General features: G+C 40.9%; 1 protein-coding gene across 4 annotated transcripts in view; it reads left to right on the top strand.

The window, feature by feature from the left end:
• RALGAPB (Ral GTPase activating protein non-catalytic subunit beta) overlaps positions 1–16,026 on the top strand; it is a 90,542-nt gene extending 74,516 nt beyond the window's left edge. For all 4 annotated transcript variants that reach the window (XM_046677970.1, XM_046677971.1, XM_046677972.1 and 1 more), the window contains 7 exons: positions 195–360; positions 3,266–3,388; positions 5,016–5,152; positions 8,042–8,150; positions 8,927–9,005; positions 11,494–11,642; positions 12,121–16,026. In XM_046677970.1, the coding sequence (XP_046533926.1) occupies positions 195–360; positions 3,266–3,388; positions 5,016–5,152; positions 8,042–8,150; positions 8,927–9,005; positions 11,494–11,642; positions 12,121–12,314 (957 nt within the window). In that variant the 3' untranslated portion in view covers positions 12,315–16,026. The remainder of the gene's footprint in view (positions 1–194; positions 361–3,265; positions 3,389–5,015; positions 5,153–8,041; positions 8,151–8,926; positions 9,006–11,493; positions 11,643–12,120) is intronic.
• Positions 16,027–17,898: the final 1,872 nt, after the last annotated feature.

The following is a 17,898-nucleotide window of genomic DNA, read 5'->3' on the forward strand; positions in this document are numbered from 1 at the left end:
CCAGCCAGCATTTGAACCCAAATCTGTTTAACTCAAAAGCATGCATTTTTAACAATAGTGATATAGTCACAAGTTTATTCTGAGCTTGGACTCGATTTGTCAGACACATCAAAGCTAACCACTTTTTATGAAGATTTATTTTGATATGCTCTTTTGTTGCCTTCATTATAGTTGATGATTGGTATGTATTTCAGATTCTAAAGAATGTGGAGTCTTCCAGAAATGTTCAGCCACATTTCCTAGAATTTTTGCTCTCTCTTGGCTGGTCAGTAGATGTGGGCAAACACCCTGGTTGGACTGGGCACGTTTCTACTAGTTGGTCTATTAACACTTGTGATGATGCTGAAGGACCCGAACAAGGTAAAACTCGTAACGGTCATTTGTTTTTTCTTGTTTTGTTACTCTTGATTTTTTCCCCTTTATTATGAGTTTGTAGGCTTATTAAAAAAACAAAGCAACAGGTGTATAACTGAGAATCCTCCTTCTCCTAATCCTGGACCTCATAGGAAGTCACTTAATAATAGTTTGCATGTTCTTCCAGACATTTTCTGTGTGTATGTATATAATGATAGAGTTAATTAATACAAAATTAATGGCTTAATTATCATAAGGCTAATAAGTTCCTTTTTTATAGTGTGAGTAAACAAATTCCATTTGCTATAACAATATTATAATAGGGCTGGCGTGGTGGCTCAGCAGTTAGATTCGCATGTTCCGCTTCTCGGCGGCCCGGGGTTCACCGGTTCGATTCCCTGGTGCGGACATGGCACCGCTTGGCACACCATGCTGTGGTAGGCGTCCCACATATAAAGTAGAGGAAGATGGGCACGGATGTTAGTTCAGGGCCAGGCTTCCTCAGCAAAAAGAGGAGGACTGGCGGTAGTTAGCTCAGGGCTAATCTTCAAAAAAAAAAAAAAAAAATTATAATAATTTTAGGCTATCTATAACTAACAATACAGTTTACTCAGAAGTGAACTTTGTCTAATAAATGTAGTTTTCTATTAAGAGGCATGTTTTATAGACTTTGTGGCTATCATTAAAGGTTACATTCTTGGGATATTATATAAAAACCTTTGTAGTAAACAGCTGACCATCTCTGACAGATTCATGCCCATCTCTACAAACCCTCCTAAGGAACTATAGTCAGGGTAACAAGTACCACAGCAATTATAAATTTAAACTTGCGAACTTTGCCCCACCTGGCTTATGTTCTTTGTTCTGAGGGCTCCTGAAGTCACCAGAAGGTTAATCTTGTCTCTCTGAAGTAGGTAATGCCTGTGTCCAGTGCTTTGAATTATCAGAGTTCCTCCATCAACACGATTATACTCTCTCAAGGTTTCCCATTAAATACCATTGTGACTTGTGGCATGTAGATTTTTCTTATTTCAGCTAAGGCTGAAGCAAAGTATTGGGGATATACTCTAATTTTAATTTCCACATATCTTTTAATATGTGCTTGAGTATATTTGTAGACTAAATTTCCATAAGTAGAATTGATAAAAGATATAAACATTTTTCAGTTTGATAAAAATGTAAGTTGGATGCTTATTGTTGCAAGTAACAAAACCTGACCCAAACTGGTTTAGATTTTAAGGGTCATTTATTGCTTTACGTAACTGAAAATTCCAGAGATTAGTGTACATTTTTGTTGTCATTTGATCGGCATTCCTATTCTATTTCTCTGTAATTTTCCTTCACCTCTGCTCTCCATGTGTTGACTCTGTCCCCAGCCTGGCTTCTCTCACAGTAGGAAAAAGGCATTTCCAGGCATTGCATTCGGTGTACCACACTAGCCTGAAGAGAAGAGATTAGCTGGGTCTCAGAACCTCCCTACTCCCCAGATCCTGAGACATGCAGTGACTGGACCACCCTGAACCTGTTGCTATGGCAAGAGAGATGGAATGACCCTATAGATATAGGAAAGGTAGAGCTGGTATGAAGGGTCAGTCCCACCCACAGTTCAGGCCTGCTTCAGAGGAGGGGAGGGTGAGGTGGGTGTTGAGGCAGTAACCACAGTGTCTACTACAGTAGATGCAAAGTGCCTTCCCAGCCTCTAAACTAGGAGTCAGCAAACTACAGCCCGTGACTGTTTTTGGAAATAAAGTTTTATTGGAATTCAGCCAAACTTATTTATGTATTGTCTATGACTGCTTTCCTGCTACAATGGCAGACTTGAGTAGTCATGGCAGAGACCATATGGTCTGCAAAGCCTTGTTTACTGTCTGATCCTTTACAGAAAAAGTTTACTAACCTCTGCTCTAAACTTCCTGTTTGCCATGTATGTTAGGTATCTTCCAATCTGTTAAATGAGAAATTTCCTGTTTTTTAGTTGTGATTGAGTTTCAGCATCTTTTCGTATTTTTCTTTCTTTCTTGAGAACTACTTGTTAATTTCCCTTCCCCAAATTTTTTGTCAGGTTGTTGGTCTTTAATGTATTACTGGTAAGCCGTTGTGTTCATTTTATTTATTTATTTATTTATTGAGCAAGATTACCCCTGAGCTAACTACTGCCAATCCCCCTCTTTTTGCTGAGGAAGACTGGCCCTGAGCTAACATCCATGCCCATCTTCCTCTACCTTATATGTGGGATGCCTCCCACAGCGTGGCTTGAAGCCAAGCAGTGCCGTGTCCGCACCCGGAATCCAAACCAGCAAACCCCGGGCCACTGAAGTGGAATGTGCGAACTTAACTACTGCAGGCCCCTGTGTTCATTTTAATTGAGAACTATACTAGCTCTCAGGAATGTTACTTTTATTAATTCAGTTTTGCTGGCTTAGAGCAGATACTATTACTAAAACTGCCTGTACATTTTAATATTATATCACTGATCATTGGGGAAAATGGAGCAGAAACAGAGCAGAGGAGCAGTAGAGAGAGACCAGGGACAGGAATGCCATAAAAGCAGGAGCACACACACAGACACCTGCCTCCACCCCTTCAGAGGGACTGTGGTGGTCTTCTTTCTTTTCATTATTACCTCGTCCAAAAAGACTGTCCCTTCATACAGATGAGCTAAAGGCCCTGCTAATCAGAAGTAGTCTGATTTAGAGTAATTTCAGAAACTATGAAATTAAGATTTTATGATTTAAAGTAGTGTAAAGACATTTAATGAACATTTATAGTTTATTCTTACACACTAATCGGTTCTTGTTGAAAACATACCTTCTTATTAATCACTTTATTAACTAGTTAAAATTTCACGAGCAGGATGATATTGGTTTTTTCCCACTTTTTGGAGCAATAATGTAGTGTTTCTTATTTCCAGATGAAGTGATTTCCTCTGAAGATGTTGGGGCTAGCATTTTCAATGGACAGAAGAAAGTGCTGTATTATGCTGATGCCCTTACGGAAATAGCTTTTGTGGTTCCTTCTCCTGTGGAGTCCTTAAGTAAGAGCATTTTTTGTATGGTGCTGTTTTAGGATCTATTTTTGTATTCACCAGTTTGTACAGTGTTATTGCATTGGAGAGGTTCTGAAGTCATCCAAGGCATTCCTCGGCTTCTGAGACATGATAGCTTTAGACTATGCAAAGGTACAGGATGTTAGCTTCTCTTAACTTTCTTAAGGAAAGTAGTTAAAGACAAGCAGACTGACCCTCTGATAATTTTTAAATAATGAAGGAGACCCACTTCAACTCATTTTTCGTGTTTTTTTAATTATTTAATCAATATGTAGAAGCCTTGTTTTCCACTTGATTCATTTTTTTCTTTAATTCTGAGTGAGTGCCCACCTATTTCCCTGTTTTCGTGTGAGAGCCTTTGTATGGAACCTCAGAGAATCCTGCAGTTGGAAGGCTCTCATGCTGGCACCTGGCTGGTTTTCTAACATCAAGTGGGAGAAACTTCAGCAGCCTAGAAAAGACAGTGATCAAGCCTGTTCTTCTTAAGGATCAGGAGTGATTATTATTTCTCAGTCTAAACTCATAGTCTTATTTTGCCTAGAACCTTTGCTTCTTGCAAATTAAGCCTGTTTCTTTGTGCCTGACCAGGTGGTAGGTGGAAAACTTCACCTCCTTCTTCACTGAGACCATGTGTAGGATGGGGTGCTACACGTCACACTTTCACAGTCTCATCTTTAGGCTAATGACTTTTTGTGTGCCCTACCTCGGCAGCCTCCTAACCTTTGTACTTGGACTCTTGATTTTTCACTCTTGGCCCTCCCTATCTCATACTCTGGGGCCAGTTGTGTTCCGGCAGGAGTGACCTTCCATGGTCTAGGTCAGTATCTTAGCAGCTGTTTGCCTTTATGTGAAAGCTGTAATCTGCCACCCTAATTCCGGGAACCAGGCTCTGTCTGTCCTCCATGGACTGAGTCCCTGCCTAGTGTCTCTGGCCCATCCTGTTTGCACCAACGCAGTCCTCCCAGAGCTAGATCCTTGTCCTTGCACTGTAGTTCCCACAGTTAGGTCTTTACCTCCTGTCATGACACAGCCTCCCTACCAACTGTGCTCCTGCTCCTGCTCAGTCTCCTCCTATTTCTTGAGATTTGTCTGTCTTTGTTTTTGTTTTTTATAAATCTCTGTGTGCTTGTCTCCAACTAGATCACACCTTAATCACAGAGACAAGGTCCTCTGTAGCTTTGGGGTGCCCCAGTGCTACTTGGCACTGTGCTGCATGATTGAATATATAATCAAAGTAATTCAGAGAATAGCAGATGGCTTTTATTATATTCTACATCTAAAAAGTCAAATATTTTCTACTCTTACCTCAGTTATCCTGTAAAGCAGGAGCCGGCATACCACAGCATACAGATTAGATTCAGAACACTAGGAACAGGCTTTACATTTGTAAAGGTTGTAAATAAAATATGAAGAATATACAATGGAGACCTGTATGTCCAGCAAAGCCTAAAATATTTATTACCTGATCCTTTACAGAAAAAGTTTGCCAAACCTTGATCTAGAAGCGATGTTTCGCTTAAGTGACTTAGGTTAAACTATTAATATAACTGGTTTTAACACTTTTGCTCCAAAGAAGTAGTAGGTATTACAATTATTTATTTTCTTTACCCCCTAGATGATTCACTGGAAAGTAACATCTCGGACCAAGATAGTGATTCAAACATGGATCTTATGCCAGGAATTCTGAAACAACCGTCCCTGACACTTGAGCTTTTCCCTAATCACACGGACAATCTTAATTCCTCACAAAGGGTAAGTCGCTTTGCTGATGTATCTCCAAAAATTTGTAGTGAAATGGGGGTAATTATAGAATCGTACCTGAAAAGCTTTTAAGTTTAACCCAGAGTGTTATTATAGCAGTACTGATTCATTAGTATCTTTTTTATTTTTTCAATCAAATTCTCAGAATTTCTCTTTTTCAGCTTTCAACAAATAGTTCATTCTAAGACAGCCTTTGTTGTTTTCCTTGACTTAGCCATTCTGGTACCATGCTGGGTTCTTTCACCCATTCCTTCTCAAGCCTAGGTTTTTATTTGGTCCCTGAAATAATCCACTAAAGGTACAGCAGTGCTATACACTTCACATGTTTAATCATGCAACATTCAACTTAAACAAGTATGACTATATATAAATGGTAGCATTTGGGAGAATAGCCCAGTGTCTGAATAAACATGCTGAGTGAGGCACACAGTGGCTATTATAAGAAGAGAGCATTTTGCTTTTTTTTTTTTTTTTCAAAGATTTTATTTTTTCCTTTTTCTCCCCAAAGCCCCCCGTACGTAGTTGCATATTCTTCGTTGTGGGTTCTTCTAGTTGTGGCATGTGGGACGCTGCCTCAGCATGGTCTGATGAGCAGTGCCATGTCCGCGCCCAGGATTCGAACCAAAGAAACACTGGGCCGCCTGCAGCGGAGTGCGCGAACTTAACCACTCGGCCACGGGGCCAGCCCCTGAGAGCATTTTGCTTTTATACTTTTTTCTTACTATATCAGTGGATATTGTGCCTTTATCTGTGTTTTTCCCTCGTGTTATCTCTAAATCCTTACTGGAAAGTGGTCAAGTAGTGATAGGAAGAGTACAGGATCAGTTCATAAGTATAAGAAGATTGATTTAGAACAAAAAAAAAAAAAAAAAAAAAGTATAAACTTGACCGAAGCCATTCTTCCGTTTTACAAGATTTTAATTTGGCTCCTTCTATAGTGAAAATTATTTTTAACATAGGTATATGGTTAGTATGGGAGAGATTTTCACCTTTAAAATTGATTTAGGAGAAAATAGTTAAGTTGTATAAGACTCTCTGAAGTAGAGTGATTTTGAAAATCAGAGTTGCTTACAAAGGTTTCACAGAATATGGTTAGGAGATGAACGAGTCAGTGTTGGCAGTAATGCAGGACTTGAGTCAGATCCATAGTCGGTGACTGGCTGCCCTTGTACTCATCTTCTGAATGCCAGCAGCCTTAAAATCCAAAGAGTGACAACTCTTAAAGCATCATGTTTTTATTGCAGACTACTAACAAACTAAAAAAAGAAAAATCACTATCTTAATAGATGCAGAAAAAGCAGTTGACAAAAACTTAACACTCATTCATGAGGAAAACTTTCAGCACGCCATAAATAGAAGGGAACTTCCTCAACCTGAAACAGCTCTACCAACAACCCACAGCTCACATTATACTGATACCTTACACATTATTCTTGAAGTTTTCCCCCTGAATGGAGGACGAGGCAAGGATGTCTCCTCTCACCACTTCTGTTCAACGTGGTAGTGGAGGTCGTGTACTGGGATATTTCTGTCTTGTTAGACAAGAAAGAGAAGTAAAATGCATAAAGATTGGAAAGGAAGAAATAAAACTCTGTGTGGTTGCTGATGGCATGATCATGTATGTAGAAAATACTGAGGAATCTATTTTTAAAAATCTACCAGATCTATTGAGCAAGGTTTCAGGGAAGAAGATCAATGTGTTAGGTGGAATTCTAAGATGACCCCCAATGACTCTTGCGCTTGTATAATGTCCTCCCCTTGCATGTGGGTGGAACCTGTGAATATGATGATATATCCTGTGATTATGTTACCTTATATGGCAAGGGGGTTTTGTTGATGTAACTAAGGTTACTTTCAGTTAATCAAGAGGAAAAATACCCAGGTAGGCCTGACCTAGTCACAGGAGCCCTTTAAATCTAGGGCTGGAAGACAGAGATGGAGGAAGTCAGAGATTCAAAGCTGATTAGGAGCCATGATGCTAAGAAAATAGTCCATGAGTGTGGCTGGATGTCTGTAACTAGTTTGGGCAAAGTCTCTTGGTCACAGTTGTTTTTTGTGAATACCAGAATAGAAACAAGAATCCAGGGGAGTTGCCATGGTCTCTTGTCATCCGGTAAAGATATGTATATTTCTCTGCTAATAAAGCAGTTTTATTTTTAAAATTCAAGGATGGGATTCTCCCTTCTGTACACATAGCTTTGTGTAGGGCTTTAGCATAAACTCAGCTATGCTGCATGCCCTAAAAATGATGAAGCTCAGAGTGCCAGTTTGCTAATGGGGAGCCACATAGTCCTGCTAGCCTCTCAAAGAAACCTAAAGCTGATTGGGTGGGCAGGGAAGCCAGAAGCAAACTGTGCCTGACAGCAAAGACCTAAGCAACTCTTTTTTTCTTTCTGCTGACAAGAAAAAGGAATTCGGGGGGTCTAGGTTGTAGTAGGAAATACTTGGTCTGAGAACTAGGAATAACTTTCTAATGGAACATTTAAGAAATTAGAATCCCCAGGCAAATCAGGGATGTTGCTGTGAGGGGGAAAGCTTACTGCTTTCTGGCCATAGAGGTAGACTCAGAGCCTTTTAAGCTCTCACTAAGACATAGCACACAAATTTAATTTTTATTAGTGTCACATAAGTGTTTAGTATTTCTTACCTTTTTTTCCTTTGAGGATTTTAGGCCTTCATTTCCTTGATCTAGGTTGAGACTTGATAAACAGAGGAGCTGAAGAAGAGCTTTTTTTTGCAAATGTATTTCACACTTTTTTTCTGAAATGATTGCCCATGACCTGATACTGTCACTGGGCAGCTTGATGAATGTATGGTTTTAGTTTTATTAAGCCAGTTATTTTTTCTCCCCCCTCTTCTGCTTTTCTCTGCCTCATATAGCTCAGTCCCAGTTCCAGAATGAAGAAGTTGCCTCAGGGTCGCCCTGTGCCTCCCCTTGGACCTGAGACAAGAGTTTCTGTAGTTTGGGTGGAACGCTATGATGATATAGGTACTGTATAAGGACTTTGTCCATAAATAAAATTAGCATAGAATGACAGTGACTTGCTGAATGTTTAAGCAGCAGCATAGGCATGGTGTGGTGGGCCAAGAACTGGGTTTGGAGTTGAGCAAGCCTGGGTTTGAATCCCAGTTCCACTACTCATTTAATTTCTTTAAGCCTTGGACTACTTATCTGTTAAATGGAGACATTCGTGACACTCATTTCAGAGTCCTGAAGATCTGATGAGACTGGTGGGTGCGAAGTCTCTAGCTCTTCTTGGTATGACAGTGGTTTGTTGCCACTGCACGTAGCTCCCAGTCACCCTGCGACCTCTGGAAAGGGGAAGGGGGAGCGCTTCCCTCACCCCCTTTCCACAAACCCTGCTGTGTCTAGTTTTAGTGTAGAGATTAACAGAAATTCTGCTATGAATAAGTTTCTCGTGAGTTTTATGTAAGCAGTATCAGAGCATTAGAAATGCATATTTAACCTACGGTCTCCTGCAGCTCAGAGTCTGGGGGAAAGTGTTATAGTTGCCTTCCAGCCCCTCCAAAGCCCTCAAAGACTTCAGGTCATCTTCTCTCAAACCTCTCTGCTTTAGATGAACTGTAATAAAGGAGGGAGCATTCTTTTTTATTTATGAGGAATAGTCAGGATTATATATTTTAGGATGGCACAGTCCATATATTTGTTGCCTACTTGTAAAGAGATTAGGAAATTAGATTTCCTATTATTTATTTAGGAAATAAGAGGGAGATATTAACTATAATGCTATTATTTTCTTCCAGAAAATTTTCCCCTGTCAGACCTGATGACAGAAATCAGTACGGGTGTGGAAACTACTGCAAATAGTAGCACGTCTCTGAGGTACACTGTTATTTGCTCAAAGTTTATCAGCATGTCTTTAAGCATAGAGAAGCCTATTTTTTAGATGTTGATTGCGGTTTAATCAAGAAATAAAGACTTTTAATGAAACAAAAGGGATGAAGGCAATAAGAAATAAACATAATTATTGAAAAAGAATCAAATTAGGAAGTTGTAGATAAATGTACAAGGTGATAAATTAGCAAGGATTTGTAAATGGCATAATTAATTACTGTTTTGCATTTATCTGCAGCAAAAAGACAAATGAAGAAGTGGAGGCAGTTAAGTATTAATGAAGACTGATAATAGGGTAGCAACAGTAGATAGAAATAATGGAATTAAATTGGCCAAAACATTCTGGATAGATAGCAGTTAAAATGTCCTTATCACATGAACTATTTAATGGAAAAATGTTTCTAAGTAAAATGTAATATGGTCATTCATCACTTAACAATGGGGCTACGTTCTGAGAAATGCGTTGTTAGGCAATTTTGTCATTGTGCAAACATCATAGAGTGCATTTACACAAACCTAGATGGTATAGCCTACTACGCACCGGGGCTATATAGTACTAATCTTATGGGACCACCATCGTATATGCAGTTTTTTGTTGACCGAAACATCATTATGTAGTGCATGACTGTACCAACTTTATTGTAATGTTAAGATTTCTGTTTTAGCTCCCCATGCACAAAAAGGATTAAAAAATTATGATTCCAAGAATAGTAACAATTTATCTGTATAGGTTTTATAGTTTCTGGGCTTTTAGCTTGCTTGTTTTTGGTTTAAACAAATACTTTAAAACAGCTTCAAGAGGTACAATTATCTTCTCCATTTTATAAATGGGATAAAATAGGCTCATAGAGGTTATTCCTCAATGTCACACATCCAGCAAATGAAGGAGAAAGCAATCTGAACCCAGGCCCCTGACCCCAAATGGTAACTTCATCTCCCACATCACAGACTTACCCTTAATATCAAGTTAAACTTGATATTTTAGCTTTGAGTAAGTCCCTTCTATTTACATGATCTGATTCATTTTGCATGTGTTAGATTATTGTTTAGAAATGAAGTCAGTAAAGATGATTTATTTTAACATCATATTTTTAAATTTCTGGAAGGGGGCAAATCATTCTTAAAACTTTCATTTTTTTTATGCTAAAGTATTTTAAAGCAAATTACAGGTATCCTAACATTCTAAATATGTCAGTATGCATCTCTAAAAATTAAGAACACTTTTCAAATAGAAAATGTTGTCACAATAATAAAGTTAATAACAATTCCTTAATTTTTTCTGATAACCAGTTCATACTCAAATTTATGCATTTTCCCTGAAAAATATCCTTTACAGCTGGTTTGTTCCAACCAGAATCCACTCCAGGACCTTGCATCTGGTATTAAATCTTTCAGTCTCTTTTAATCCAGAACAGTCCTGTTTTCCTTTTCTTCTCCATGACACCACCTGCTGAAGAGACTAGAATAGTTTTCATGAGGTGGACTTCTCTCAAACTAGTTTGGAAGAGAACCTTTAAGTGTCTTGTACTGTTTTTTGTTGTTGTTTTAATCTTTTTAGATCAAAAGTTCTAATACAATTAGATTGTAAAATTTGTATTTTATTGTTAGATTAGCAAAGTTTGGAATTTGTCTTGGGACAGAATTAATACAGGATTGATTTTTATTTAATGTCTTGAAAAATTAACGCACTGTTTCTTTGGCTGAAATCACTTTACCTATATAGAAAGGAAAGCTCATTGTCTTTTGGGGAAGAAACACCAACCTGCCGTGTAGCATCAGAGTGGCATGGGTACTCTAGATGCGTTGGCATATCCCTGACACGTGATATGTAACTCAGTCTTCCAAAGGTGCCTTTGCTGACCTTAGCACCTGTTACCTGTTCAGAGGCTTTGAGGGCTTTGGCTCTGCCAAGATGCAGCCATTTATCACCTCTGCTAAGGAGGATGCTTGCAGGTGGCCCAGACTAATGGCCCTCCCAACCTCCTTCCCCAACCCCTGAAAAACAAAATTATAGCAAAGATTCCCATAGTGAGCCTAAGCTATATTCCTACTTCTGTTCTGAGATTACAGTGTTGACTGTGGTGGAATTACCTGCACTCTGGCCAGCCCCACTTTTGCCTCCTACAAGAAGGAGGAAGTAAGTGAAAGTCCCATAGCTGGGTGCTAGATCTGTAGCCCCCGACAATATATTTCTCTGGCCTTTCTTTCCACCCCCATGTCCCCAGTGGTTTTCTAAGCACATTTTTTAGCCCCTTTTTTGTCAGCTTAAAAGGCCTGACCCCTGTGATGACCATTTAGGGTCAGGTGTTGATGGGGGGCTTCAACATGAGCTCCCAGAAAGAGGATTTTGAGCAGACTGACCCCTTGGCTCTTGTCAAACACTACCTGGCAACAAGTCCTTTTGGTATTCTTATATTACGCGTGGGAGACTTCAACTCTTGAGGATTTGGGGTAAAAAGTGTTTTTTTTCCTTAAGATCTACCACTCTTGAAAAAGAAGTTCCTGTCATCTTCATCCACCCTTTAAACACTGGATTATTCCGGATAAAAATTCAAGGAGCCACTGGAAAATTTAACATGGTCATCCCTCTTGTGGATGGGATGATTGTCAGCAGGCGAGCACTCGGTAAGGTCTTCATATGTGGCTCAAGGGTTAAGGTTACTTTCTCCTTTTGTCTTTGACATTTTTATGAACCAAAAAGTAGTAGAAGTAAAGAAGTGATGATAATACTTAATAGGTTCCACATGTAGAAAATGCTGTGGCTCTTATTAAAAAGGAACCATGTTTTGTTCTATTTTGAACAGTGCTTAATCTAATAAGTATGAGTGGAGCTGTAATTCACAAACTTCCAGTATTGGACGTGAAGATAGCTGTTTGTAATCCAGGGCAGGAAACGGGTTGTCAGAGCAGATATTGATTCTGTTTTTCCTTGTCATTATGTGTTTCTTCTGACAGTTTTATCTTAGTAAATCTCTGTCCATCTCTCCGGGGAATGAGTGGAATGAAATAGTTTGAGTTTGCAGAGCATAGTTCCCCTGAATACTGTATAGTTCACCTAGCTGACTGATTATTCACATTGATTTTAAAACCCTCTGTTTTCAAGGTTTTCTGGTGAGGCAGACTGTAATTAATATTTGTAGAAGAAAGAGACTGGAGAGTGACTCCTACAGTCCCCCACATGTCCGCCGGAAACAGAAAATCACCGACATTGTCAACAAGTACCGGAACAAGCAGTTGGAGCCCGAGTTTTATACTTCACTTTTTCAGGAGGTTGGACTCAAGAACTGCACTTCTTAGACCACTGTCTGTCTAGGACTGTTGAACTACAGTTTGGGGCTATAACATCAAAGCAAAACAATTTGATAGGTGATCACTGTAAAAATAAAAACAAATCACTCCCCAGGAGCTCACTGTTTAATCACCAGAATAGAAGGGACACACTGTAAACCCATTTGATGGAAGACTTTTGGCTTTCTAGTGAAATGGGCTCCCAGACACAATTGTATTCCTGCTGGTAATGATGATACACATTTTAGCCATAAACTTTCTTTTAAAAGTGACAATTTTAGTTAAATATAAGCCTTTTGAAGAGAAGGGCTTTGATGCATCTCAGTTAAACACATGCATTGGTAGTATCAAATTTGCAAATTAGAAGTTGAAGATAGTTTTATACCTCACTTTTTAGGAGGTTGTGTTCAAAATTAAAATCTGTCTCAAAATCTTCCAGCACATTTAAAGACTCATGTTGATAGCATGGAGGAGAAGGAAAGAAATCTCAACTTTCTGCTCGCTCACAGGTCCATTTGTCATCCAACTGTCAAACTGACAGAAAGAACGTAAATGTTTTCTGCTCAGATAAGAAGTCTGACATTAAAATATTTCATTCTTTCCACATTTCAAAATGCTTTCATTCTCATTGTTGCACAGATCTGTCTGAAGGCCTCAGTTTCTGGGCAGCCCAGGAACAGATCTGAAATGGAGGCATAGCCCCGTCCTTTAATAGGGATACAAATAGCGTTTGTGGAGTTAAAAGTTGTAAGACAGTAGTGATGCCTCCACGCTCTCCATTATTATCTAGCTTGATGACATAATAATGGGTTAAACATTTGTAATTCCTTGGTAATTTCTTGGTTAAATATTAAGAAATGTAAATTCACAACAAGGGTTGAAAATTATTTGGTTTCGTTCATTGTCTCTTATTTCAGGACCAAGCAGGAAACTGCAGTAGTTTATGAAGGATGCTATTTGGGGTTCAGGAAATAGCCTCTCAATGCTCCTAATTCAGATTTCTCGTAGAGAGCTACTGGATTTCATCATAATTGGCAAACATTAGTGGCCGCCTCCTTGGGTGGCTGCTGTTTGAAATGGCTGTTGTCATATTTTCTTTATTTTGCCAGCTGAAGGCACAACAAATCCCTGCCTGGGGTTTTGGAAATACTGCTGTTACCTCGCTGCTCCTTTTCAGCCAGGGATAAGTGTTTTGAGGTGGCCAGTCCCAGAACATCCTTACGAGGATTCCTGTTACAGTGCTAGAGTGTACACTGCTCATTTCTCCTATTCTTATGTGCTTTCTTCTTTATTAAGATTATTTTGTGTTAAGATTAAGTGAAATTTAAAGTCCAAAGAGGAGTGATCACAGTTGTATAAGGGGTGATTTCCCACTTGAATTCTGAAGTCAGTAGATTCCTTCGGTCAGGGCTACAGTGGTCTGTTTGGTTTGATGTTTTGTAGTTTAATTAGAGAGGGATAGTGTAGGACCTAGTTCCCTGTGCAGATGTTTCTGTTCCAGAAGTATGTATTTTGTCATCTGTGAGTAAGAAATGCGGGCATAGCAGCTCTTGGTTTTAAGTTTGCCGTACCCTTTTCTTCGTGTTTTTTTAAGCTCAGGTAAAGGTAACCTCTTCCTTCTATGACTCCAGTTTCCATTCAGGTATAATACTATTCAATATTTGATTTTATGTTTAATCTGGGCAATAAATTGATGTTTCCAGAAGGTAGCACAGGGGAGGGGGATATATGATAAAGATTAGCAAGTTGTACCCTAAAAATGTTAAGGTGAGGTTTAACGACTTTCATGGAAATTCCAGATTGACGTTTCAAGGGAAAAATGGGTCCTTGTTCTAGTGGATGTGAACGAAGAAGGGTGTAAATTGATGTGCAACTTATAACATTCCAGAGGTTAAAGATAACTGATGTAGGTCTGCTTCCTCAGTGTGATTCCTCAGATAAAATTTTTATCTTTGGTATAGTTTTACTATCAGCAAAATGTACAGTGGTGTATGTGTTGAGGGTGAGCTTCCTGATCCTTCACTTTGCTCTAATTTCTGGCAACTCTTTGTAATTCTAATGGCCTTGATAAGTGAACAGCCGTGTTGAATGCAGTTTGTGATCTGGAAGACTTTGTGGTCTTCCAGGGAAGAAGGGATGAATGCAGGACTGCAGCTCCCGAAGGCATGAAACCCAGTGTGTACGGCACAAACAGAATATGGTGTACGTATACCTTTCAGGTGCTGGTTCCTTCTGCTCAGAATAACATCTGCCTAAAAAGGAAGTGTAGTGAGGACCCTTGGACCTTTCACTAGTGTAGGTTTGAGTTCATGGTCACTAAGTTCACCCAGCTACCTTTGTTAAAAATCACGTTGAGTAGAATAATGCCAGGGGAGCATATTTAGTCTTTAATAATAATCTGTAGTAGTCCACTTGATAAATTTGCTAGCATATGTTCATAACCTTTGGCGGGAAGCCAGGACCACTTTGGTCTGTGCAGTTTAGTTGCTACATGTGACAGGTGTACCAGGGGGTGGATGAGTGTGGCATTTGGTGACAAGAAAAACATTACCCAAGGGTCGGAGGCAGGTAGACTCTCATAGTCCCTTCTCACATTTGGGGAACGCAGGCTTTCCTCCTACTCTCTGGTTGGGAGCACTGAGGACAGTGAGGAGGGCTTTTGCCTTTTTTGTGTTCAGCCAGCTCTCTCTTTTGTCTGGTGCTTCCTCCTAAGACCCGCTCCTGTCCATTAGCCCTTTGACAGGAATAGTTAGGTGGTGGGTTGACCCCCTCCTGCCTTGGCCATATATACACACACACGTATGCATGCTGTCCTCCATCTCTAGGTCCTCTATTTCAGGGCAGCCCGTTCTCCTCTGGACTCATTTATAAATACAAAATACCTGCATCTTTGGCCAGTGATGTCGGTTGCCTGTAGGTCGTGTGTGAGGCCTTCCTGAATGGTTACTTTCTACATACACTGAGGAAGCATTTGTCAGGCTCTGCAGAGTGATTTTTAGACAGGCAGAGTCTTCAAGAGTATTTATGTCTATTGGAAAGTGAAACTATACCCAAAGTGGGAGTCAGCCTTGCTTAAAGACACGTTTCATGGCAGATGTGAAGATGTGCTGGAGGGAATTTGGCACTCCTCCTGGCTCTCGTTCTCCACTCAGCATCTTAAAACCCGTTCAGGTTATATCTTCCTAAAGAGAATTGATTTATATGTTTACATGAAATGGTGAGTTGAATTAGATGGTCTGTTTTAAGCATTTCCATGACAGCCTCTTTTCCTGAGATGGAGAGATTGGAGGTAATCTACTCGCTCGATGTGGAATCAAACTGTGGGTTATCAGTAGCTAAAGAAGCCATGTACTGTATAGTGTTTTTCTCAGAGTATCAACTCATGTTCTTCAGAGTTTCTTTTTTTAATGGTGAGGGAAAAGATATAATTTGGGATTCCACAGTGCCTTGCAAATAGTAGGCGCCCAATAACTATTTGTTGAAGCAAACCAAGTTTCTCAAGCCCTTGTCTCTTGCAGTGACCAAGAACATCTTTCTCCTTGAAGGGCTTGGCAGTTGTGGCTAAAACATAAGCAGTATCATTATTTGCTTGAAATCATATACACAATTTGTATGAATTTCACTATGTTGCCAAGACATGATCTTTTTCTTATTGTATTTTCTGTAAATATTTCTGGCACTGAACTGTAAAGTAAAGGCGAAATGTAAATATGAAGGCATACCTGTGCCCCCTCGCCTCCTGTGTTTTCTCTTCGTTGGTTAGGGAAGAAGGCCCAGAGGCTCGTTTGTATTTATGCTGACCCTTTGTCCAGAAGAAACCCATGGAATATTGAATGTAATACATTTAGTCAATTAAATTTTAAGGAGATTCTTATCTAATAACATCGTGTGTGCTTTTGGTTGCAGGCTGGGGGATTGACTCCTGTGTGGGTGTTCCTAATTTATCCTTTCCCAGGGCCATCAGCTCTGCTTTGGCTGCCCTTCGTAATTTAGATCTGTGGGTTTTCACTCTGGCTTTGTAGAGTTTCAGGAAATAGTCGAAATTTGATTAATTTTAAAAGTATTTGCACTTGTATGCTAGAAGGAGCTTGTATAATTAAAGTACTGCCAACAGAGTGCCACCTTACAGAGGTTTGCAGTTCTCGAGGGGCTGGCTGGCTCTCTCTGAGTTGGGAACACAAAAATGCAAGCTATGCTCTCTGCCTGCCGAAGATCTGAGCTCTGCCAGGTCTGGCCAGTCAGGAAAGGGGAGAGATGCAGAGGAGGTCATCCCCCCACCACCTGCTCCCTATGAGTAGGGTTGGCTGTGTTCAATGGGGCCAGATTAGTACCTTACTGCCTAGATTACACACGGTGGGGTGGTTGTACCACTTGAGGAAGCAGTAAGGTGCATGCCTCTGCCGAGCACCACCTGCTCCAGCCTGACCCTAAAGCCAGAGCTGGGAGGGGCCTCCCCCGCAGTTGTGTATCCATACCTGATCTGCCTGCTCACCACAGGACCTCCAGCTGGGCCCTGGTGGCCAGAGAAGCTTCTCCCTGGGCTGACTGCACAGTGGCCCTGTTTTGGGGTCTGGCAAGAAAATATATTCAAGCCTCTCCCACCTGTGCTGCTCAGCTCTTTCTGACCTCAGCCCCTTCAGGACCCCGTGCCAAGAAATCATGCTCAGCCCCAACCCAGACCACCCCGCTCCTGTTCTTGGCCTCTGGGCCCTGAGTGCACAGTCCACCAGGGCACTATGCTCCTTGGACGTACATTCTAATACCATCTGCCCAGACCTCCTCTTCTGGGGACTCTGCTCATCTCACAGCTGGGCTCAGACTCCCTCTAAACACCCTGGCCCTCTAAACTCCAGCTGTCCCCTCTCCTCCCCTATGTTTTACTATGGCTGGCCCCTCTTGCCTTTTTCCCTGGCCTGGTGTCTGCCTATGAGTGGGTCCTTTCACCTCATGTCTCCCCTTAGGTCTACCACCCACTTCCTGCAGCTGCTCCCTGAGCTTGGAACAGGGTCTGCCTGATTTTCCCAACTTGTGCTCCGTGAGATGCTGTGGTCTCAAAGACAAGTTTCATCAGACTGGTTGCTCATTAACGTGTGGAGTCCCAAGCCTCACCCCCTGGAGGTTCTGCCTCCGTAGAGCAGGGTGAGCTTGGGAATGGGCCGGTTTCGTAAGTAGCCTCCAGCCCCCACCCACCTGCTGGCAGTGACTGAGGCAGGTCGTCCAAGTACCCTTTTGGAGAATACTGAGCTTCTGTCCCCTCCCCTCCATGAGCAGCAGCTGCTCCTCCTGTGGACTTCCTGCACCCATCAGGCTCCCAGTCTGGCCTGAGTCTCCTTGCAGCTTAGGGGCTGTCAGGCCCTGAGAGGCCCAGCGTCTCTTCCTGCCACTGGGCCTGGCACATGGAGGTTTACTAATTACTTCATGAATGAATGAATGACAGGGGAGAGGCAGGGAGAGAAGTTTGGCAGTTGGGAGTGTTCTGCCCACTTGGGCGATAAAGGAACAAGATTAAGGTCTTAGAAGCCCCTCACTGAAAACCCTATAAAGAGAGATTCGGAAGCTTCTAGATTAAATAATAGTCATTTATTGAGGGCCT

The sequence above is a fragment of the Equus quagga genome, chromosome 12 (assembly GCF_021613505.1).
Source record: "Equus quagga isolate Etosha38 chromosome 12, UCLA_HA_Equagga_1.0, whole genome shotgun sequence".
In the NCBI taxonomy this organism is placed as follows: Eukaryota; Metazoa; Chordata; class Mammalia; order Perissodactyla; family Equidae; genus Equus; species Equus quagga.